General features: G+C 35.7%; 1 protein-coding gene across 6 annotated transcripts in view; it reads left to right on the top strand.

The window, feature by feature from the left end:
• Positions 1-25,422, top strand: part of GRIK2 (glutamate ionotropic receptor kainate type subunit 2) — a 744,221-nt gene that overhangs the window by 219,668 nt on the left and 499,131 nt on the right. For 5 of the 6 annotated variants that reach the window (XM_030929512.1, XM_030929513.1, XM_030929514.1 and 2 more), the window contains exon 2: positions 22,751-22,918. In XM_030929512.1, coding sequence (XP_030785372.1) covers positions 22,751-22,918 — 168 coding nt within the window. Of the gene's footprint in view, positions 1-20,873; positions 20,987-22,750; positions 22,919-25,422 lie in introns of those variants that run through there. The other variant, XM_010389419.2, reaches the window with a different exon arrangement.

Raw genomic sequence — 25,422 nt, 5'->3', positions numbered from 1 at the left:
TTGAATATCTTTTATGTGCTCAGCATTGTGCTGGGCACTGGAGTTAGGTAGATAGAACATCCTGAGCCTTCTTTCTCTTGAGTCCTTCAAGCTCCTCAGATCACAGCTAGGTAAACCAAGGCCAAGAACATTCAACTAACTTGCTTAAAGTTCGATTGGCTAATAATAGCAGAACCAGGACTAGAACCCCAGACTCTGAGCCACCTCCTTGTTAAGCACTTATTATAAGTAAGATGACTTTTAATTTTTCTTGTGAATTCATGTAAGTATGGTATACTATGCTTAGACACCTTATATTTGTATCAGCACTTAAATATATAAAATGCAAACAAGAGGTACCAGAGAAAACTCAGGTGGATTTAGATGCAGTCAGTGTACATAACATCCCAAGCCTTTTCCTGCGTTAGTGGAAAAATGGCGTTAAGTTTGTACTATTTTCTCAGTATCTTTATTCCATGAATCTGTCCATAAATAACCTTTTCTAGCTTTTCTCTGAGGTGTACTTTGTGCCACGCTTTCTGTGTCACAAACAAGTATGTGAGAAAAAAAACAAATGGTGCTTTTACTCAAATTAGGAATATGGAATATTTGTTGTCCTCTGATAAAATCTAAATACATATTCATGACATCCTACAAATGTAGTGGAAATTCCATCTTTGCCTCTAGGCTGCTTTCAACTAGGTCACACTAGGCAGATAAGGATATATGTTGGCTCTTATATGTCTATTGGGAGAAATCCATTTTTGAAAGTTGGGTTGGGAAACAGTTTCGGTGGTGGCTTATGTATATTTATAGTGCTTACATTTACTCTTTTGCTGTTCCCCTGTGTGAAGCATTGTATGGGTTCATTTTGACAGGATTGGATAAGGCACAATGTTTTAACCTCTTTTCTCTTGTAATTATATAAACATGTACACTGTACACGGTGACCTGGGAATGATGATCAGAACATCTGTTATAATAACTGAAACCGTGAATGAGAGTAGGTTTTTGAATTGTAAAGCAATAAAAGTCAGTCTTCTGATCTGTGGCTTTATGCAAATGCAAATGGTTGAAAATGCTGCTGAAACATGTTATTCTTTAACTTACCATGGGTAGAAAGAGAGCTTGCTTTTTATTGTTCTCACCTGGGTGCTCCCAGCTAGGGAGTTATTTGTCTTTCTTGGAATCAATTAAGTTAACCTTTACAGCAATTTGTTTAGTAGTTTAAGCATTCTAGAAGCTACAGAAAAGTGTCCATTTAAAGTAGTTGATAATGTCAGGATAACCTCATGCTAGCAAGACATATTTAACAATAGTTCTTTGGTATGCAATCAGCGTCACCTACCTAGGCTCTTGGTAAATTTTGGATTAAGGAGTCCAGAGCCTTTGGGTAAAAATTAATAAAATAAATGTTACTTTCATAATTCTTTTCCCAAAATGAATGATTAGTTGAAGACTCTACCTAGGGGCAGGTCATGAACTCACCTTGCAGGGGAACCTTTGCCCATTCTTCTGGCTCCATGCAAACCCTCTTCACCAAACCAAGGTTACCTTTCTCAGGAGAATTATCAGTGTCTTTCCCAGTACCAGCTTGGCTGCAAGCAGAGGACACTTTCAAAGATTATTTTGAAATTATTTAACACTTTAAAATTACTTAAAATTGCTGGATAGTACTTGGTTATACAAATAATGTAGCAATTTTGTTTCAATAGAAAACTGAAGGATAAAAAAAAGAAGTGATTTGCCTAAGGCCACTCAGCAGAAAGGCTGAACTGGACTGTGAACCCAAGCCAACTGACTCCAAGAGCCCTTATCTTTAATCACTACACAACATTTCCTATTTTATTAGTCATATATTCTGGATATTTTTCCATGTCAATAAATATAAATTTAACCATGCATTTTAATGATTGTACAGTATTCCTCTGGTGGATTAAAATGCTATTGTAGAACCGCCTCCCAGGTGATGGACATTTAGATTATTTCAATTGTATTTCATAATTTAAAATAGTTCTTCTATGGATATATTTGAACACATGTAATTTCTAGTAAAATTTGTCTAATTCTTCAATAGCTATGTAATTTGCCTTTCTTACTAATAGGAATATACAAAATCGTTTGCTCAAAGATTATTCCTTGACTCTGCATATCATTATAATTATATTAATGCAAAAAACACTTATTGAGTACCTACTGTGTTACACTCAGCTAAGAATTGCACATTCAACAGACTAATAATTCTCACGAATTTTAGAACAAATGCTTTAAAATCTTTGCTTGATTATAGATACACAGTTCACTTCTCAGGGGATGTTTAGGAGTATTATCATTTTTAATGGCAGTCTCTCATGGCGAGTGTGTGTGTGTGTGTGTGTGTGTGTGTGTGTGTGTGTGTCACTCCACCCTGAACACACAAAGCCCCATAGTCTACAGTTGGGTCATTTCATTTGATCTTGAGACATTTGCTTAAGCTATGTCTACACAAACTCAATGTAAACATTCTGGTCAGTGACCTACTGCTTTGTTTGACAGTGTCACACCACTGTATTTTTTTCTTGTCTACTTTCACTCTGGATTAACTAGCAGGTTTTTAAATCTTTCTTCAGACTTTGCTTCTGTATGAGTCCTTGTGGGTATGCATCAGTTTGCATGCAAACTTGAATATATGTACATTATTTCTCCATTAGATCTCTACTGGATTAGCCACATTATCTGCAATTCGAATTTCCACGGTCAGTTTTTGAGTTAGATGTTTAGAAAAGAAAAGTTACTAAACTTTAATTCTTTATGTAGACAGTTACATTTTCCCTGGACAATTTTCTACAGTATTTTCTTCCCACATCTACTTTGGGTTCTTTCAGTTTTTCAATTTCACAGGAAAAAAATACCTATTATTGTATGTTGAAACTAGTTGTGAAGAGTAAGAATTTTTAAGATAAATTCTAATTAGCATTAGCTATATAATCCTCTATTCCATAGAGTGTTCTAATTACAAAAATAACTCATGTCATTTTGTAATTAACAAAAGGCTTTAGCAAACACCTGAGGCTTTCTGGATTTCTGGAAGGAACACAGTGTGATCCCTGTGATTCTCTTAGTTGCCTGCAAAAGGAAAATAATGGCCATTTGATCAATTTCTACAACATTTTAATATTACATTGATATAAAAACATGGCTTTAAAACTTCATTTTGTTTTCATACATGAAACACTATCATATTTCTTCTCCATAATAGTGACATTCTCCAAACATTTATTAAAAACACACTACATGTGAGGCACCAAGTTAAGTCCAATAAGTCAAAGAAGAGTAAGCCATCAAAGAGTTTTCAGAGGAGCCATGTATGGTAATAGAAGGTTATACCCTTGGTGCTGTCAGAAGTAGTAGAAAAAAGGAATGAAAAATATGGTATGAGAGGGAGCTCGATATCTATCTGAGGAATTGATAGATATTTGTGGAGAAGTAGGCTTCCTGAAGGAGATGATGAGGTGTTATTAATGTAATATGAAGGTTAATATTTTAGCAATCTCAAGATAGTTTAGGTCCAATTAATACTATAGTTTTAAAAAGGGGGAAACCAAAAGTAATTTTAAGAATTTCAAGAAACTTTCCCAGAAAATGTAGAAGTAAACAGTTGTTTTACTCTTCTCTGCTTCTTCATTTAAAACAAAATGAAATAATAAACACGCAAAAATATACATTTTCATGTAATAGCAAATATTCCATCTAAGAGTATTAAAGTGTTGCTTAAAGAAACTGCAAAGTAAATAGGTAAGAAGAAATGAAGAACCTATCTTAAAGTTATAGTCCAAATAAAAGATATTGTTTTGTATATAATATCAAATTACATATGTAGATTGCTTTATGAATAATACCATTAATTTGCATTTTTATAAAATATTAACTTGCTAGCCATCTTAAATTACTATTTCTGGATTAAAACTCTAGAATGTTTAATACTTTCATTTTAACCTCACGATATCTAAATCATCTTTCTAAACTCAAAACATATTTGCATATATATTTTATTGATTGAATTTCATAATATTTTGACAGATGATTTCTCATATCAATGTATTTTTTGCAAAAGAGAGTGTTAAGTGTTCCATATTTGCAAGAGACTGGCATTTGACAAGATCATCTGAAATTCAGAATCAGTATTCCTCCACAATTTACTGTGCAGTTCTTAAGCAGTTTTAGAATCATTAAAGTGTTATAAATCTCTGATATTCAGATCATCTCACCTGATCCCTTCATTTTGCAGAAGAGATAATGGAGGTCTGGGGAGTGAAGAGGCTTGCTCATCCAGTCACTTTTTGCCTTTTCTTTTCATTTGGTTGACCTATTTTCTTTTAAATAAGTATGATTAAGCACATGCTTTTTACCTTCAAATAGTTAATATTATTTATACTGTTTATATGATGATTATATGAGTGCCTTTCCTGTTATCTCAGTTTGATCAGTTCTATTTATATCTTGATACTATTCAAGTGTCTGCCTTCCCAATCAGTATGCATTACTTCTAGGTCGTAAATTGCTAACATTTAAGTAGCCATTTCCCAATTTTCTTCTCAGTGTGTAGTGCCTCTACTTTAAAATTAGTATTATTTGCATGTGTATTTTGAGGTCCTCCCTTGGATTTTAGTGTTCCATTTATAGAAAGAAACATCAACACCTATTTTCCATCCACTACTGAAAAATATGTTGGAAAGTGTAGAAACTTTGTCAACTTAAAAGCTTATTTTTAAAATAAGAAAACACATTTGCATACCAGAAAACAACCAATCTTCGTCTAATGGGGCTGTCACACTATTTTCTGCCACTTGATTTCAGTTTATATACTGACTTCCAACTCATATTCTTTATTCTGGACTGTATCAGCAACTTCTTTTTTTCAAATGCCCAGGACAAGCCTGAGCTGAATTGAATACGATAGATGTAGGGAGATGTATGCAAGTGGACCTTTAACGTCTTCTCTAGTTGAAGAACTGCAAAGAGTGCTAGAACTTTGAAAATTCCAGGACATTCTGCAGACAAAATTTTCATTGGTTACATATTTGTATAGTTTTTATTTCACCTGAAATATTGACAAAGTGCTAATTTGTATGCTTTGATGAGATAACTTAGCAACAATGAAGAAAGTTATTGTCACTAGAAATAAAGCTGAAAATACTGGAGTCAGTCTTTTTATTAAATTAAAAATATCTGTTGTTTCATGGCTCAAATGACTCAAAAGCAAGTAGGAAGGATGGGAGATATTTTTCAGCATGAAGTGGAGACCAGACACTCCTCCTCCCCTGGAAAATTAGTACATTACACTATATACTTTCTGCATAATCACCTTTTGGAAAGCTGTTACCTACTTATTTATTTTTCCATGGTGTGTCCATAGGTCACATGTTATGTGTTTTGTTTTTGTTTTTGCTTTTTAACCAGCATACATTTAGGCACTCACCAACTTCACACAAAATTAATTTCAAATTGTTATAGTCATAGTTTATATGGACATAAAACTCTTAGAATTTCTTCAAAGAAACTGAAAGTATTTACCACTTAGAAGGAGAAAAGTTATTGAGAAAATAGCCAGAAGTTGAGGATAAAGAGTGGCAATATTACTCAGCAAGAAGCAATACAGAATAGCAATTAAAAAACCGGGCCTGGACTGAGGTCCCCCGTGTCCTAATCCAGCATTCCTCACTTGCCAACTGTGTAACTGACCATAGGAAGATACTGAAGGATGCTAGACCTCTTTCATGGTCTTGCTAAAGCAGAATACAGTAAATTCAGTGAAGCCGGTTCTATGGACTAAGAATTAATCTACCTTGCAGGACTGAAGCATAAAGAAGGAAAACAAATCTTAGACTCAGTAATTTGGACAACTTAAATATCATTATTATATTCAGACATAAAATATAAATTTTATTTAATGGGAAATAGATTAGAGATAGAAAACATCAGTCAAATAAACTTCTTGATGACTTTTTATTAATGTTTGTAAAATACTTTACACAGTGCCTGATATAGTGTATGATCTCAATAAATGTTGACTGTTAGGAACTTTCATTCTTCAATGAGATTGAGCTTAGGTTTAAACATGTTTCATATTTATTTAAATTTCTTTAACTTCAAATTGCAGGAGTTTGCGTTATCGTGTTTGAAAGGGGTCTGGAACTGTGAGCACATAAAGCAGAGACACAATTAGTTCAGTGCAGTTAGGACCAGTAAGGAATGTTTTCCCAGAAAAGGTAACTATTTCAAAAGCTCACAATGAGAGATAAATTTACAGATGTATGTTTTAATGTGTGTCTGTGTGTGTGTGTGTGTGTGTGTGTGTAGGTAGGTAGGTCAGTAAGAAGAAGTTGGGCTCCTGGGCAGATGAGCCCTGTTTGGAAAGCAATAGAGGCGTTTTATTTTGGTTTATTCAGGTAAAGGTACGTGGTTTAATATGGCTGTATGACTGGGGAAGTGGGAGTGGTAAGAGGTTGGAAAGGAAGGTAGAAGACAAATTATGAAAAACTTTGTAAATAGCATTAAGCTTAAGGATTAGTCATTGAAAGATATTAGGAAGTTGAATGATAAGATCAATGTTTCATGTTATAAAACTGACTTTGATTGTAGTAGACACACTACTGAAAAAAGCCAGAGTAGGGGCAACTATCCATGAAAAATCCACTGGAGATGCATTGTTGTGGTGTGGAAGACATAGCACATCTGGACTTAGTCAAGCATATGAAAAGGTTTACAGTTACATTCCTGTGGAAATGATGGGAATCTATGAACTGTTAGCTTGAATAATTAAGAAGACCATTACCTAGTTTAACAATAGGGACAGACTCCAGTGGGATATCTATGAGGTTATGGTCTAAAGCTTTGCTTTGTCTTTAACTCTTTTTGGCTTATCATTTTTATCACTGACTTAGATATAAAAGCAATACTGAATATGACCTAAAGGCAGAAGGTAAAGAAGCACATTTCACATACCTTTGTAATATTAGTAAATTGCCTTGATACATTAGATGTTGAATAAGTTAATGATAACAGTTGATGGTAGAATTAGGCTCCAAGTGGTTTTAATTAGAAAATTAACTGTAAGTAGATGATACGAATCAGGGATACTTGTAAAAAATTTTTTTAAAAAGTACATCATAAATATAAACTTTTTAAACAGTAAGTTTAGGATGAATGAGCAGTGTGATACTATACTGTTAAAAAAATCCACTATTCATTTTATCTGTAATACATTAGCTTATGGAGCTGGCCACTGTCTCATAATTGGCTTTGCTTGGATACACTTGGAGTATAACATTGAGCTGTGGGTACACAGGGCTGTGTTCAGATAAAAAAAAAAAAAAAAAAAAAAAAAAAAAAACTAGAAAAATGAAAGGATCAGATTAGTCATGTGACAAACAGTTAAACAATTTCAAAGTGTTAGGCTAGATGTAAGAAATGCAGTAGGAGGGGCGGAGCAAGATGGCCGAATAGGAACAGCTCCAGTCTCCAACTCCCAGCACAAGCAACACAGAAGACCGGTGATTTCTGCATTTTCAACTGAGGTACTGGGGTCATCTCACTAGGGAGTGCCGGACAATCGGTGCTGGTCAGCTGCTGCAGCCTGACCAGTGAGAGCTGAAGCAGGGCGAGGCATCGCCTCACCTGGAAAGCGCAAGGGGGAAGGGAATCCCTTTTCCTAGCCAGGGGAACTGAGACACACAACACCTGGAAAATCGGGTAACTCCCACCCCAATACCGTGCTTTAAGCAAATGGGCACAACAGAAGAATATATCCCTCACCTGGCCGGGAGGGTCCCACGCCCACGGAGCCTCCCTCATTGTTAACACAGCAGTCTGCGGCGATCTAACCGCAAGGCACCAGCAAGGCTGGGGGAGGGGCGCCCGCCATTGCTGAGAGTTAAGTAGGTAAACAAAGCCCCTGGGAAGGTCGAACTGGGTGGAGCTTACAGCAGCTCAAGGAAACCTGCCGGTCTCTATAGACTCCACCTCTGGGGGCAGAGCTCAGCTAAAAAAACAACAGGGGAAGCAGGAGAGGCCTGAGCAGACGCGAACCACACTGTCTGACAGCTTTGAAGAGAGCAGTGGATCTCCCAACATGGAGGTTGAGATCTGAGAACGGACAGACTGCCTGCTCAAGTGGGTCACTGACCCCTGAGTAGCCTAACTGGGAGACATCCCCCACTAGGGGCAGTCTGACACCCCACACCTCACAGGGTGGAGTACACCCCTGAGAGGAAGCTTCCAAAGTAAGAATCAGACAGGTACACTCGCTGTTCAGCAATATTCTATCTTCTGCAACCTCTGCTGCTGATACCCAGGCAATCAGGGTCTGGAGTGGACCTCAAGCAATCTCCAACAGACCTATAGCTGAGGGTCCTGACTGTCAGAAGGAAAACTATCAAACAGGAAGGACACCTATACCAAAACCCCATCAGTACGTCACCATCATCAAAGACCAGAGACAGATAAAACCACAAAGATGGGGAAAAAGCAGGGCAGAAAGCTGGAAATTCAAAAAATAAGAGCGCATCTCCCCATGCAAAGGAGCGCAGCCCATCGCCAGCAACGGATCGAAGCTGGTCAGAGAATGACTTTGACGAGATGAGAGAAGAAGGCTTCAGTCCATCAAACTTCTCAGAGCTAAAGGAGGAATTACGTACCCAGCTCAAAGAAACTAAAAATCTTGAAAAAAGAGTGGAAGAATTGACAGCTAGACTAATTAATGGAGAGAAGGTCATAAATGAAATGACAGAGATGAAAACCATGACACCAGAAATACATGACAAATGCACAAGCTTCAGTAACCGACTCGATCAACTGGAAGAAAGAGTATCAGCGATTGAGGATCAAATGAATGAAATGAAGCGAGAAGAGAAACCAAAAGAAAAAAGAAGAAAAAGAAATGAACAAAGCCGACAAGAAGTATGGGATTATGTAAAAAGACCAAATCTACGTCTGATTGGGGTGCCTGAAAGTGAGGGGGAAAATGGAACCAAGTTGGAAAACACTCTTCAGGATATCATCCAGGAGAACTTCCCCAACCCAGTAGGGTGGGCCAACATTCAAATTCAGGAAATACAGAGAACACCACAAAGATACTCCTCGAGAAGAGCAACTCCAAGACACATAATTGCCAGATTCACCAAAGTTGAAATGAAGGAAAAAATCTTAAGGGCAGCCAGAGAGAAAGGTCGGGTTACCCACAAAGGGAAGCCCATCAGACTAACAGCAGATCTCGGCAGAAACTCTACAATCCAGAAGAGAGTGGGGGCCAATATTCAACGTTCTTAAGGAAAATAATTTTAAACCCAGAATTTCCTATCCAGCCAAACTAAGTTTCATAAGTGAAGGAGAAATAAAATCCTTTACAGATAAGCAAATGCTTAGAGATTTTGCCACCACCAGACCTGCCTTACAAGAGACCCTGAAGGAAGCCCTCAACATGGAAAGGAACAACCGGTACCAGCCATTGCAAAAACATGCCAAAATGTAAAGACCATCGAGGCTAGGAAGAAACTGCATCAACTAACAAGCAAAATAACCAGTTAATATCATAATGGCAGGATCAAGTTCACACATAACAATATTAACCTTAAATGTAAATGGACTAAATGCTCCAATTAAAAGACACAGACTGGCAAACTGGATAAAGAGGCAAGACCCATCAGTCTGCTGTATTCAGGAGACCCATCTCACATGCAGAGACATACATAGGCTCAAAATAAAGGGATGGAGGAAGATCTACCAAGCAAATGGAGAACAAAAGAAAGCAGGGGTTGCAATCCTAGTCTCTGATAAAACAGACTGTAACCATCAAAGATCAAAAGAGACAAAGAAGGCCATTACATAATGGTAAAGGGATCAATTCAACAGGAAGAGCTAACTCTCCTAAATATATATGCACCCAATACAGGAGCACCCAGATTCATAAAGCAAGACCTTAGTGACTTACAAAGAGACTTAGACTCCCATACAATAATAATGGGAGACTTCAACACTCCACTGTCAACATTAGACAGATCAACGAGACAGAAAGTTAACAAGGATATCCAGGAATTGAACTCATCTCTGCACCAAGCGGACCTAATAGACATCTATAGAACTCTCCACCCCAAATCAACAGAATATACATTCTTCTCAGCACCACATCGCACTTATTCCAAAATTGACCATATAATTGGAAGTAAAGCACTCCTCAGCAAATGTAAAAGAACAGAAATTATAACAGTCTCTCAGACCACAGTGCAATCAAACTAGAACTCAGGACTAAGAAACTCAATCAAAACCGCTCAACTACATGGAAACTGAACAACCTGCTCCTGATTGACTACTGGGTACATAACGAAATGAAGGCAGAAATAAAGATGTTCTTTGAAACCAGTGAGAACAAAGATACAACATACCAGAATCTCTGGGACACATTTAAAGCAGTGTGTAGAGGGAAATTTATAACACTAAATGCTCACAAGAGAAAGCAGGAAAGATCTAAAATTGACACTCTAACATCACAATTAAAAGAACTAGAGAGGCAAGAACAAACACATTCAAACGCTAGCAGAAGGCAAGAAATAACTAAGATCAGAGCAGAACTGAAGGAGATAGAGACACAAAAAACCCTCCAAAAAATCAATGAATCCAGGAGTTGGTTTTTTGAAAAGATCGACAAAATTGACAGACTGCTAGCAAGACTAATAAAGAAGAAAAGAGAGAGGAATCAAATAGATGCAATAAAAAATGATAAAGGGGATATCACCACCGACCCCACAGAAATACAAACTACCATCAGAGAATACTATAAACACCTCTACGCAAATCAACTAGAAAATCTAGAAGAAATGGATAATTTCCTGGACACTTACACTCTCCCAAGACTAAACCAGGAAGAAGTTGAATCCCTGAATAGACCAATAGCAGGCTCTGAAATTGAGGCAACAATTAATAGCCTACCCACCAAAAAAAGTCCAGGACCAGATGGATTCACAGCTGAATTCTACCAGAGGTACAAGGAGGAGCTGGTACCATTCCTTCTGAAACTATTCCAATCACTAGAAAAAGAGGGAATCCTCCCTAACTCATTTTATGAGGCCAACATCATCCTGATACCAAAGCCTGGCAGAGACACAACAAAAAAAGAGAATTTTAGACCAATATCCCTGATGAACATCGATGCAAAAATCATCAATAAAATACTGGCAAACCGGATTCAGCAGCACATCCAAAAGCTTATCCACCATGATCAAGTGGGCTTTATCCCTGGGATGCAAGGCTGGTTCAACATTCGCAAATCAATAAACATAATCCAGCATATAAACAGAACCAAAGTCAAGAACCACATGATTATCTCAATAGATGCAGAAAAGGCTTTTGACAAAATTCAACAGCCCTTCATGCTAAAAACGCTCAATAAATTCGATATTGATGGAACGTACCTCAAAATAATAAGAGCTATTTATGACAAACCCACAGCTAATATCATACTGAATGGGCAAAAACTGGAAAAATTCCCTTTGAAAACTGGTACAAGACAGGGATGCCCTCTCTCACCACTCCTATTCAACATAGTGTTGGAAGTTCTGACTAGGGCAATCAGGCAAGAGAAAGAAATCAAGGGTATTCAGTTAGGAAAAGAAGAAGTCAAATTGTCCCTGTTTGCAGATGACATGATTGTACATTTAGAAAACCCCATCGGCTCAGCCCAAAATCTCCTTAAGCTGATAAGCAACTTCAGCAAAGTCTCAGGATACAAAATTAATGTGCAAAAATCACAAGCATTCTTATACACCAGTAACAGACAAGCAGAGAGCCAAATCATGAATGAACTTCCATTCACAATTGCTTCAAAGAGAATAAAATACCTAGGAATCCAACTTACAAGGGATGTAAAGGACCTCTTCAAGGAGAACTACAAACCACTGCTCAGTGAAATCAAAGAGGACACAAACAAATGGAAGAACATACCATGCTCATGGATAGGAAGAATCAATATCGTGAAAATGGCCATACTGCCCAAGGTTATTTACAGATTCAATGCCATCCCCATCAAGCTACCAATGAGTTTCTTCACAGAATTGGAAAAAATCTGCTTTAAAGTTCATATGGAACCAAAAAAGAGCCCGCATTGCCAAGACAATCCTAAGTCAAAAGGACAAAGCTGGAGGCGTCACACTACCTGACTTCAAACTATACTACAAGGCTACAGTAACCAAAACAGCATGGTACTGGTACCAAAACAGAGATATAGACCAATGGAACAGAACAGAGTCCTCAGAAATAATACCACACATCTACAGCCATCTGATCTTTGACAAACCTGAGAGAAACAAGAAAGGGGGAAAGGATTCCCTATTTAATAAATGGTGCTGGGAAAATTGGCTAGCCATAAGTAGAAAGCTGAAACTGGATCCTTTCCTTACTCCTTATACGAAGATTAATTCAAGATGGATTAGAGACTTAAATGTTAGACCTAATACCATAAAAACCCTAGAAGAAAATCTAGGTAGTACCATTCAGGACATAGGCATGGGCAAGGACTTCATGTCTAAAACACCAAAAGCAACGGCAGCAAAAGCCAAAATTGACAAATGGGATCTCATTAAACTAAAGAGCTTCTGCACAGCAAAAGAAACTACTATCAGAGTGAACAGGCCACCTACAGAATGGGAGAAAATTTTTGCAATCTACTCATCTGACAAAGGGCTAATATCCAGAATCTACAAAGAACTCAAACAAATATAAAAGAAAAAAACAAACAACCCCATGAAAAAGTGGGCAAAGGATATGAACAGACATTTCTCAAAAGAAGACATTCATACAGTCAACAGACACATGAAAAAATGCTCATCATCACTCGCCATCAGAGAAATGCAAATCAAAACCACAATGAGATACCATCTCACATCAGTTAGAATGGCAATCATTAAAAAATCAGGAAACAACAGTTGTTGGAGAGGATGTGGAGAAATAGGAACACTTTTACACTGTGGTGGGATTGTAAACTAGTTCAACCATTATGGAAAACAGTATGGCAATTCCTCAAGGATCTGGAACTAGAAATACCATATGACCCAGCCATCCCACTACTGGGTATATACCCAAAGGATTATAAATTATTCTACTACAAAGACACATGCACACGTATGTTTATTGCAGCACTATTCACAATAGCAAAGACTTGGAATCAACCCAAATGTCCATCAGTGACAGACTGGATCAAGAAAATGTGGCACATATACAGCATGGAATACTATGCAGCCATAAAAAAGGATGAGTTTGCGTCCTTTGTAGGGACATGGATGCAGCTGGAAACCATCATTCTTAGCAAAGTATCACAAGAAGAGAAAACCAAACACCGCATGTTCTCACTCATAGGTGGGAACTGAACAATGAGATCACTTGGACTCGGGAAGGGGAACATCACACACTGGGGCCTATCATGGGGAGGGGGGAGGGGGGAGGGATTGCATTGGGGAGTTGTACATGATATAAATGATGAATTGATGGGTGCTGACGAGTTGATGGGTGCAGCACACCAACATGGCACAAATATACATATGTAACAAACCTGCACGTTATGCACATGTACCCTAGAACTTAAAGTATAATTAAAAAAAAAAAAAATGCAGTAGGAAGATGAAATCTGTTTCTGGAAGATAATCATGTGAAAGTTGGGCTTAAATGTATCCCAATAAAAAGGTATGATTAAAAACTTTAGAAAAATAGATGATGGATGAAAATATGGGAGACCTTTGTACTGGAGCTCTCCAGAGAGGTGAGGGACTGCTTCAGATGATAAGTTTGTCATTCCTGGAGGCCAATGTGTAGTAATAAAGGCAATCTATGTATCTGAATGATGGATAGACCAGATGATTTATTGATTGTATTTTTCTTAGACTCCATCTTTTGCATTCAGGATAATAGTGCAATTTTAGTGCATAGTACATGTAAATATTTGCAGGTTAATGTAATGGTCATTTTGAGAGGTCTGTTAGAAACATGCATTAAGAACAAAATGAGTATTGGGGTTTTATTTCTTCTTGTCCATTTTCTTTTACTCCCAAATTTTTATTTTGAATTTTTAAACATACAGAAAAGTTCAAATAATATTATAATAAACACTCATAAGCACTTTGATAAAACAATTGCTAATATTTTTCCAGTTTTGTGTTTATGACACTTCTTTCATAACTAAAGACTTTATCTCCTAAGAGTCAGAATATTTTCTTATATAACCACTATATCATTACTTTTCCTAAGGAGAAAAAAATAATTCCCTAATGTCATTTAATATCCAGGGGATGTCATTTAATAGCCAAAGGCCAATGTAACGTTGTCTTTTGGCATTATATTGTATAAAAATTAAAGAAACTTGATGATTTAGTCCTTTAGATAATGAGTTGTACAAAATTAAAATGGAGAGGACACCTTTTGCAATTGTTTACACAGAAAATAAGATTAGTATAACATTTGATTGAGAAAATCAACATATCTTTTGGGAGGACAACAGATGGTGTGCCATTTAGAACATCAATTTCTTTATTAAATTAAAGTCTATAAAACACAGATTGTACTCACTTTAAAGTAAGATTTATTTGAAAAGTCTCAGAGGTTAGATGTGATGTTGGTTGGTACATCCGTCATGGGTTTATGAGTCATACACTCCTCAGTAGCAGTTAAAATTGATTTAAAAGAGAAAGGCATTGACTAGGCTTTAGCAGTTGACTAATAAATCTTTTATTTCAAGTCTTGAGTAGTGATGTTCTTTTGTGAGTCAGAGACTGTGATGCGAAGTTTCAGCACTGAGTGTTCTGTGTAAACTAGGGATCCCTTGACATTTGGTTTCCTATATCTACAAAACAAAAGAGGGCAATTACGCCCATTGAAAAGAAAGGTATTCTCCTCTCTTTATTTTTTCTTTTAACAAGCCTTTTATAGTGTTGAGAACTGTTAGCTTTTAATATAACCTTGGAAAAAGAATTGCGGGCATTTTATGGTTTGATACAGAGGTTATGTGAGATACGATGGCCCTTCCTGAATTAAGAAATAAAATAATGATAAAGCTGTGAGAATGATTATCTTAGATGATTTTTGGAACCTGAAAAGTTCAAGGCAACTATGAGAAAGCAGTACATTTTGCTTGTGTTGTATAGAGTATAAGGAATTAGATGACAGCTACATAGGAGTCTCTAGATTCTTGAAAATGTGAAACTGGGTGAATTTTGGTGTAAGTCTAGAGAGAGCACATAATTATTGATTACTGAGATGCTTCTTTAAGATCATATAGGTCTTAAGTGTCCTTTGTTATTCTGAGATGTATTTTATCCATCAAACATGATTTATGAACTCTTGGGAGAGCAATTCTCTCTTCATGGATCACATGCTTATGAAATGCTACATACAATCCTGACACTTCATAATAAAAGGAATAATTCTAGGAACAAACAGTTTTATAGAAGATTCCCAGTGCAAAATGGATATTATTTTTTCGAGTCATAGGAAAGAAAAATGTCTTGTTTAAAATCATGCAAACAGTTATCCTTTTGCAGGTTCATGAACAGGTAGAAAAAATGATTTGCCATTCAATTTTGTAATAGCAATTTTAAAATCAAAGGCGTTCTTTTAAAATTATAAAAAAACAGCTGATTTCTTCCTCACAGAATCAAATATATAGAGCCTTATATTTCACTTTATAAAGAAAATACATAAAATATATATGCCCTTGATTTCCTGCCCATCTCCACATCTGCAGATTACAGATAATTGCTTCTTGCTGGAGTGAATAAGGTGTCCTCCTCCCCTAGGCTTAGCCTGTTTGCCACGCTTTGGATTTGATCCTCTCTTGCTCCTGAGACACCTGACTCCATCACTAATGGCTTCTCTTTTCTACCTTTTAGCTTTCTCTTCCTATTGGTTCTTTCCCTCTGCATATAAATATGTTAAGTCTTTCTCATTATAAATGAAGCAAAGGCACAAACACCCTGAAATTTTGTTTTCTCCTTTTACTGTCCTGTTTTTCTGCTACTCTTTACTATTTCTAGCTTCATTTTGAATAATATTTTATTCATTTTTTAAATAACAAGATTGACATATGTCCACTGTTAGCTGTTTAAATTATACAAATAAGCAAAAAATCAGAAATTCAAAATTAATCAAATGCCTATCATCTAAAATGAACCAAGATTAATACATTGTTATGCATAAGGGCATATTATAACTACTTGTAAAGCATTTTGTCATCAAATACCTTCTATAGAATAATTTAAACATAACTAAATATATAGTATTTTATTATATCTACCATAGCTTCTGTAAAAGGTCTTTTACCATTGTATACTTAGGAAATTTCGAATTATTGTGTTCTTATAAATAAAGAAGTGAACATCCTTGCAGCTAAATCAGTGACATTTTCCTTAAGGTTATATCCTATAAGTAGAATTAGTGCATTCAAGTATGTGATATTTTTAAAGCTTGATAGATTTGAAAAAGGATTTCAATAAAGTTTGTGTCGATTTATTTTTCTGTTCAACTGCGCTTTTTCTTACACTTCAACACATTTGATTCATAAAGATTCTTTCTCCTTGTTTTAATTAACCTTTCCCTTTTCCTATTTTTAAGCATTTTCTTACATTTAGTGGTTATTTGCATTTGTTATCTATGAATATTATCGACTTATGCTCTTTGTCAATTTTTCTACTGGAGTTATGTTTTTAGTAGCTAGTTATTTTATTTATTGAATATATTATTTTTCTTTTTAAATGTATTATATTTAATTAATATACTTTCATATATTTTCATATTTGTCTTTAGTTACGTTTGATGCATAGTTGTTTTTCCAATATTGAAGCTACATTTAGTAATATTTTTACTGCTTGTGTTATCAAACTTAGAATGGTCTTAGCACTTTTATACAATTGTATTTTAAAAGTAAAATTTTAGGCCGGGCACGGTGGCTCAAGCCTGTAATCTCAGCACTTTGGGAGGCCGAGACGGGCGGATCACAAGCTCAGGAGATCGAGACCATCCTGGCTAACACGGTGAAACCCCGTCTCTACTAAAAAATACAAAAAACTAGCCGGGTGAGGTGGCGGGCGCCTGTAGTCCCAGCTACTCGGGAGGCTGAGGCAGGAGAATGGCGTGAACCCGGGAGACGGAGCTTGCAGTGAGCCAGGATCCAGCCACTACACTCCAGCCTGGGCGACAGAGCGAGACTCCGTCTCAAAATGAATAAATAAATAAATAAATAAATAAATAAAAGTAAAATTTTATTAAAGAATGATCTGTGTAAAGTGCACCCACGATACGAGTAAAGTTCTAGTAATATGTATCCAAGCACTCAGATTAAAAACAGATCATCACCAGCATCTCAAAAGCACATCATGCTCTCTTCTTACCACTATTCCCACCACTATCATTTTCTGAACTTTTTGAAAAATGAAATCATACAGCAGTATTCTTTCGTGTTTAGCTTCTTTCACTGAATCATGTTTTTGTGAGATTCATCTCATGTTGTTGCATGTAGTTCTTTATTGATGCAGGTCTTCCATGCTGTTATGAATGTCCTTGCAGATGTGTTTTGATGAACATATGTACGGATTTCTGTTTATCAGCTATCCCAGAGTGAAATTTCTGTCACAGAGTTTATGTATTTTCAGTGGTAGAAGATTCAGACACTCAACTTTCTTTTTTTTTTTTTTTGAGACGGAGTCTTGCTCTGTCACCCGGGCTGGAGTGCGGTGGCCGGATCTCAGCTCACTGCAAGCTCCACCTCCCGGGTTTACGCCATTCTCCTGCCTCAGCCTCCCGAGTAGCTGGGACTACAGGCGCCCGCCACCTCGCCCAGCTAGTTTTTTGTATTTTTAGTAGAGACGGGGTTTCACCGTGTTAGCCAGGATGGTCTCGATCTCCTGACCTCGTGATCCGCCCGTCTCAGCCTCCCAAAGTGCTGGGATTACAGGCTTGAGCCACCGCGCCCGGCTGACACTCAACTTTCAATGTAGATTGAGCCAATTAGTCTTTTTCCTTTTAGCCATGCTGGTGTATATACAATTGTTTTGTGTTGTGGTCTAAGTTTTCATTCTCCAGAATACCATGAAATTGATCACTTTTTTTAAATATGTACATTGTCCATTTCAATTTATGTTTTGGGGAATGCTTATTCAAATTTTCTACTCATATTTCTATTGGTTTGACTGCCATTTTGTTTTTTTGTAGATTTTTAAGAGAGGAGTCTTTCTCACTCTCTCTCTCTGTCTCTCTCTCTCTCACACACACACACAAGTGAATCTATCCACTAAATGTGTGTATATATGTGTGAATCCACTAATTCTACTTAAAGGATATAAAGAACATATCATATATTTATATATATATATGTGTGTGTGTGTGTGTTTGTCCTCATTTGTTTATGGCACACTATACACATATGTGTGTGTCTGTGTTGAGTGTGTATGTTGAGTGTGTCTTTGATGAGGAAGTTCTTAATTTAAAGAGTGTCTAATATGTCACATTTTTACCTTTATGAGCATCACTTTTTGTTTTCTTTTAGAAAAACTTTTCTTAGCTAAGCTTTTTGTAACAACTTTATTATTTTAATGTCACATTTCAATGTATGATTGAAATAACTTTTATATAATTATCTACTTGATCCAGAAATATTTCTTGAAAATACAATCTCTTTTTATTAGAACTGCAGCATTATCACTTTAATATTGTTTTCTATATAGATGGAAAACTGTTTATGGATGCTGTGTTTTATTCTACTTATCTATTTTTCTCTATTAATTTTTATCAGATACTATTTTGTTGTTTAGTCTTTGTCCTAGAATTCAAAATGCATTCTTGAATTACTATGTTCAAACAGTTATTATATTATCTTTCTCTAAATACTGCTAAAACATTAAAATACTGTAATTCTATTTGTGCATTTTTTGCTTTTTTTAAGTTATACTTGCCATGCACTTTAATCCTAAATATAAACTTCATTAGTCATTCCTATTCTTTCTTTTTGTAGTCCAAATTTATTGATATTCACCCATGTGTTTGTATTTTCTCTTATACTTCACATGTTTAAGCAATGTAGTGGCTTCCTCTGTGATCAATAATCTGCCTATAGAACTTGGTTTAGTTAGTATTTGTTTTAGTGGAGGCTTCTTGGTGATAACTTCTTTCAATTTTGGTATTTTCATTATTATAGTCAAACATATTTGGCAAAACAAATTTGTATCTCTATATGTTATGAAATGAAAATAAATATTAAAGAAAAGTGGATATTGTAGACATTTTATCTTTTACCTGACTTTAGTGAAACTCCCTTCTCTTATATATAGCATTTGCTGTTCATTTGTGATTTTTATCTTAATAAAGTCTCATTATTTTGTTTTCTAAAAAATTATTTTTAAATAAAAATAATTATCAATTGCATTTATACTATATAGTATGGTGATTATACTAAGTTGGATGATAGTAAGACTTTCCAAATTTTTAAATAGAATTTAAAAAGTTCTTTCTCCTTAACAGTTTGTAACACCAATCCAACTTTATTTGGAAACCAATTCTCTACTAGATTTTTTTCACCTCCTTCCACATATCAGGGGTAATACGCTATTCAGGATTTCTCTCTTTTCTCGAATTAACATTGTTGGGTGGTTATATTTTGTCTTAAAAGGTTGCATTATCTGGATGTTTTTGTTTATTATATACAAAATTTTAAACTTTGGCTTTGGATTAATAAAATTTAATTATTTTTTAATTTAAGGTAGAACATGGGTTACCCTAAGGAAATAAAAAAAAATTCTTTAAACATTCAAACTGGTGATAAATATGTAAACTTAAAGTGGAATTTGAGGCCAGGCGTGGTGGCTCACACCTGTAATCCCAGTACTTTGGGAGGCTGAGGTGGGTGGATCACCTGAGGTCAGGAGTTCGAGACTAGCCTGACCAGTATGATGAAACCCTATCCCTACTAAAAACACAAAAATTAGCTGGGCATGGTGGCAGGTGCCTATAATCCCAGCTACTTGGCAGGTCGAGGCTGGAGAATTGCTTGAACCTGGGAGGTGGAGGTTACAGTGAGCCTAGATTATGCCACTGTACTCCAGCCTGGGTGACAGAGTGAGACTCCATCTCAAAAAAAAAAAAAAAAAAAAAAAAAAAAGTGGAATTTGAATTATTTATTTTAAAGTGATAATAAGAAAGTTTTAATTCACTATCATCAAATGTTGATGCAATATTATAATTGAGTAAAATATTAATCTAATATTATAAAATATATCTTTATTGCATACTGTTATCACATAGAAACTACCATTTGAACTGAAAAAAAAGAAGATTCAGTTTTTTTATTTTATTTGCCAATAAGAAACCACTTAAGGCTTGCATTTCTATAATTGCTTCTTTATTCCTACTTAACTTTACAAGTACCTTACAATTAGTCAAATATTTTTGTTTCATATGTAAGATCTTACATTTTTAGTTATATCTTATTAAGTCATCTTACCTCACATTTTAGGAAGTTTTGTGTATATTGCCTGACTGAAATTTTGCAGAAAACTACTAGTTTGTAGTGGAACAAGCAAGGGTTTTGAAGTCAGGCATGAGTAGATTCTACTGGTGGCTCTATCACTTGATAGCTATGTGATCTTGATAGCTATGTGACCAAAGGGGTAATTCCTGTAAAATAAATGCTATTTTGGATGGCTTTGAAGATTCATTGTGACCTCAAAACTTGTTGAGCGCTTACTCTGTGATAGCCACTCTGTTTTGTATGTGCTAACATTTATTCTTTATTACAATTCTATGCAGTAGCCTCCTTGTCATTCTTTTTTTAAGAGATGAGGCAGCTCAGACTGAGGTTTTAAGCAACTGCCCAAAATTATACAGAAGGCATTGGCAAAGCCAGAATGTAACCCCAGTCTAGCTCCAAATAAATGTTTTATATAAGAGTAAAGGGTAAAGAAGAATACCACTGTTCTTCTCCACATACACAGAAGGAATCTAGGTTGGTTCTTTATACTCATTAGACACATATAATTATTATCCTTTTGCTTAACATAAGTCACTAAAGACTTCAGATATATTGAGTGCTATTTCACAAGTTGATTATTTTAGTAACTACACCATCAAATTGGTTAAAATCCAGAATAAGAGAAATATTTCAAATGAATATGGTATCAAATAATAATATTTTCTCTTCTTCCTGAATATAAATTTGCCTCACCCCTCTAGTCTTTCTGAGTCCTAACTCCTCATAGTTTGAGGGATTGTTACAACATTACAACTTCTTACTAATTTATAATAGGTAGTTTGCTAATAGTATAGTCACCTGACACTCATCTGTCAAAATATCTTTGATGAGGCATGAATTGCTAGATGTGGAATAAATAGGCTTATTCAAGAAAGTCTAATTTATGAATGACTGTACTGAGCACATAGTGTGAAATTTGAAAGGAATAAAGATAAATGTTCTGCATTTTTAAAGTACTAGTTTCCTAAGGACAGAGGTTGGAGGGGTTAGGAATCAGGTGCTCCACCTTTTATTTCATTCCCCAAACCAACAATGATTCTTATGGAGACAAAAGCCTCAGTTTGGTCACTCCCAGCTAATGAGAGAGCAGTGATATTAGAGAGAAGGAAGGCTGTGACAAGAGTGAGGAAACTGGAATGAGACACATCTGGTGGAAGGTCACAAATTGAAGGGACATATTTTAAAATTATACTCTATATTTTATGGCCAAAATTATATACTACAGTTTTATTCTTTGATTAAAGGAGTTGCGTTGTTTTGGAGAGGCATCCTTCATAAATGTCAAGTGTCTTCTTAAAAGGGACTTAGAATAAAACAACTAGCAAAATGCTCACTCTCTTTTCTCACAAGTAAGATGCTGAAATTTGCAAATAATTTGGGCTTTTAACACAATAAATGCCATAAAAATTGTGCCACCAGGCACAGCGGCTCACTCCTGTAAATCCCAACAATTTGGGAGGCCAAGGCAGGCAGACCGCTTGAGCCCAGGAGTCTGAGACTAGCCTGCGCACCGTAGTGAAATCCTCACTATGGATACAAAAAATACAAAAATTAGCTGGACATTATGGCACATGCCTGTAGTCTTGACTACTTGGGAGGCTGAGGTGAGAGGATCACTGGAACCCAAGGAGGTCAAGGCTGCAGTGGGCTGTGAATGCGCCTCTGCACTCCAGCCTGGGCAACTGAGAGACTCTGTCTCAAAAAAGAAAAAAAAAAAAAAAATTATGCAAAAGAATTTTGATTTCTGAATGGAGGCAACATTTAACACATTTTTTTTTATGCTTAATTTTATAATATATATCAGTGAAGAAGACTGATTATTCTAGGACTGTTTACAAATTTGGGGGGGATAAATTTCAGTACTTAAGTCAAGACCTATCTATACCTAGGCCCTAAAATAAGTAATAACTAAAGAAAAAAAGTCAAAATCATGTTAAATTTTGGCAGCAATACTAAGGCAATTTTACCAATATGGCTGTGGCTGAAAGAGAATATCCCAAAGTTCATAAAGTAAGCACAACCTCCATGTACTTAAGTCTCTCTGTCTCTCTCTCTGTCTCTCTTTCTTTCTCTGTCTCTCTCTCTCTTTGTCCCTCTCATACACACACACACACTCACACACACACAAATGCACATGCAAATATATAAAAGTACAGAAAACTTCTGATATTTTCTTTATCTTATAAAAATTATGTTTATTCTTGTAAAAATGATGATTATTCTCTTTCTTTTTGCTAGGTGGTATTTTTGAATATGTGGAATCTGGCCCAATGGGAGCTGAGGAACTTGCATTCAGATTTGCTGTGAATACAATTAACAGAAACAGAACATTGCTACCCAATACTACCCTTACCTATGATACCCAGAAGATAAACCTTTATGATAGTTTTGAAGCATCCAAGAAAGGTAATTGATAGATTATTAAAACCTTTGTTTTCTGGAATTCAAATTTCTAGGTATTCTTAAGATATTTTTTATTTTTAACATATAGTTAATAAGTTGTTAGGAATATTTGCATGCAAAGATTTATTTTCAAAATTCACATAAATTTTATCAGAGAAGATAAAGTGGTATAATTACCTATTGCAAAAAATGTGCTTATAGCATGGAATACAATTACATCTGTTAGTGAAATTGTTTTTTTTTTTTTTCTATTGATCCTTCTGTCGTATTGAAGCATTCCTATTTTTAAGAACCCACAAAAATAAAATTTATATCAGTGGATTTTACCAATTTTGCAATCCAGTCTTACGTCTTTATTTGCATTATCTGTCAATCCCATTATATTATTACTGTGGTCTCAACTCATTGGCTACCTTGAAAGCTATGTGGTTCTAAATGACTTCAAAATGTCAGTATATATTGAAACTCAATTGGAAAATTTTAAGCAACCATTAGTTTGTGTATATTCCATGCTCATATTTTAATCATCTAATATTTCTTTTTGTAACTGAAAATAAATGGCTGATGATGTAAAAACTGAATTATATAAGGACATAATTAGAATACTTTATGAATTTTATTTCTGTATTATAACTGTTTTAAATGTCAAAAATGTAGAAAGAAATTAAAAAAATAATTTGGTGGAATAAAAATTTAATATTTAGGCCGGGCGCGGTGGCTCAAGCCTGTAATCCCAGCACTTTGGGAGGCCGAGACGGGCGGATCACGAGGTCAGGAGATCGAGACCATCCTGGCTAACACAGTGAAACCCCGTCTCTACTAAAAATACAAAAACTAGCCGGGCGAGGTGGCGGGCGCCTGTAGTCCCAGCTACTCGGGAGGCTGAGGCGGGAGAATGGCGCAAACCCGGGAGGCGGAGCTTGCAGTGAGCTGAGATCGGGCCACTGCACTCCAGTCCGGGCGACAGAGCGAGACTCCGCCTCAAAAAAAAAAAAAAAAAAAAAAAAAAAATTTAATATTTATATATGAAGGAAGGCAATAGAGAAAACTATTATTAAAGCATTTATTTTAAACGGCTGTCAGCAGTAAATGTGTTTGAGAGGTGTTTCTATAGTCTTATAGTCTTATGGGGGTAATCTTTTCTTTTTCTTTCTTTTTTTTTTTTTTTTTGAGACGGAGTCTCACTCTGTTGCCCAGGCTGGAGTGCAGTGGCTGGATCTCAGCTCACTGCAAGCTCCGTCTCCCGGGTTTACGCCATTCTCCTGCCTCAGCCTCCCGAGTAGCTGCGACTACAGATGCCCGCCACCACACCCGGCTAGTATTTTGTATTTTTTAGTAGAGACGGGGTTTCACAGTGTTTGCCAGGATGGTCTCGATCTCCTGACCTCGTGATCCACCTGTCTCGTCCTCCCAAAGTGCGGGCATTACAGGCTTGAGCCACCGCGCCTGGCCATCTTTTCTTGTATATGTAGATGATCTTGTAGTAGGTGATCTTTTCTTTTGCATAGTTAGCATTTGTATAATAGGAATTAAATTTTATAATAAAGATTTTTCTCAAAGGAAAAGGCTTACAAAGCATTTGTTCTAACATTATATTTTTAAACAATATTTGCCTTTCTGTAATGTTAATATGGTTTTACTGTAGCTACCTTATATTGATGGAAAAGTACATAATTATTTATAATTCCAGGTTAGTGGAGTTTTTTTAAGCTCATTAATATTAATGTAACTGACAAGGTACAATATTTCTCGAGATGAAAGTATCCTTCTTTTCCCCTAGCAGCTAACTAGTGTTTATCAAAGCCATATTTTGCATGCCCTTTGAATTCATATCTTTATGAATACAAATAAGTTTCCACATTTCAGAACTATGTCAGGTGATGAAAGGTTTTGAAGACTAAGAAAAAGGTTAAAGGTAACTGTGAAATATTACATTTGTCATCATAATTGCAAAATAAATCATTAAGTCAAGACTATTACATTTGATTAGTGGCATAGTTCATGATTGTTTCCATTAGGAAAAAGAAGTTCTGCCTCTAATGAAAGCATTTCGATCAAAGAATATGGAGTATGAGTGCAGTATAGATAAAATATTAGTAGATTTCTTAACGGTGGTTTCAAATGAACAGCATAAAAAAAATAGGTTCGGATTTTCTCACAGCAGAGTACTATCCTGAGAATGCCCTAGCAAAATTATGAAGTGATAAAGTCATGTGGTTTGATTAAAATATTATAAGAAATTTACAAGCTTTGTTACCCAATAAAAACTCACTGGGAATCAAATCCATCATTTCACTTTGGCTTGAAGCTAGGAAAAGCTCAAATAAGTGTATGAGTAACTTTCTTTGTGAATGTCATGGTTTGGATTTTGTCTTCTGAATCTCGTTTGTTGAGTTGTTGAGTTATTACTGCTTGGAGGACACAGCAATATATAAAACATAATATAGCAGAGAGAGACAATATTTTTTTTAACTTTATCAAGAAATGTATATATTGGTAATATTATT

Source organism: Rhinopithecus roxellana, chromosome 4, assembly GCF_007565055.1.
Source record: "Rhinopithecus roxellana isolate Shanxi Qingling chromosome 4, ASM756505v1, whole genome shotgun sequence".
In the NCBI taxonomy this organism is placed as follows: domain Eukaryota; kingdom Metazoa; phylum Chordata; class Mammalia; order Primates; family Cercopithecidae; genus Rhinopithecus; species Rhinopithecus roxellana.
This window is presented reverse-complemented; position numbering and strand designations above follow the sequence as displayed.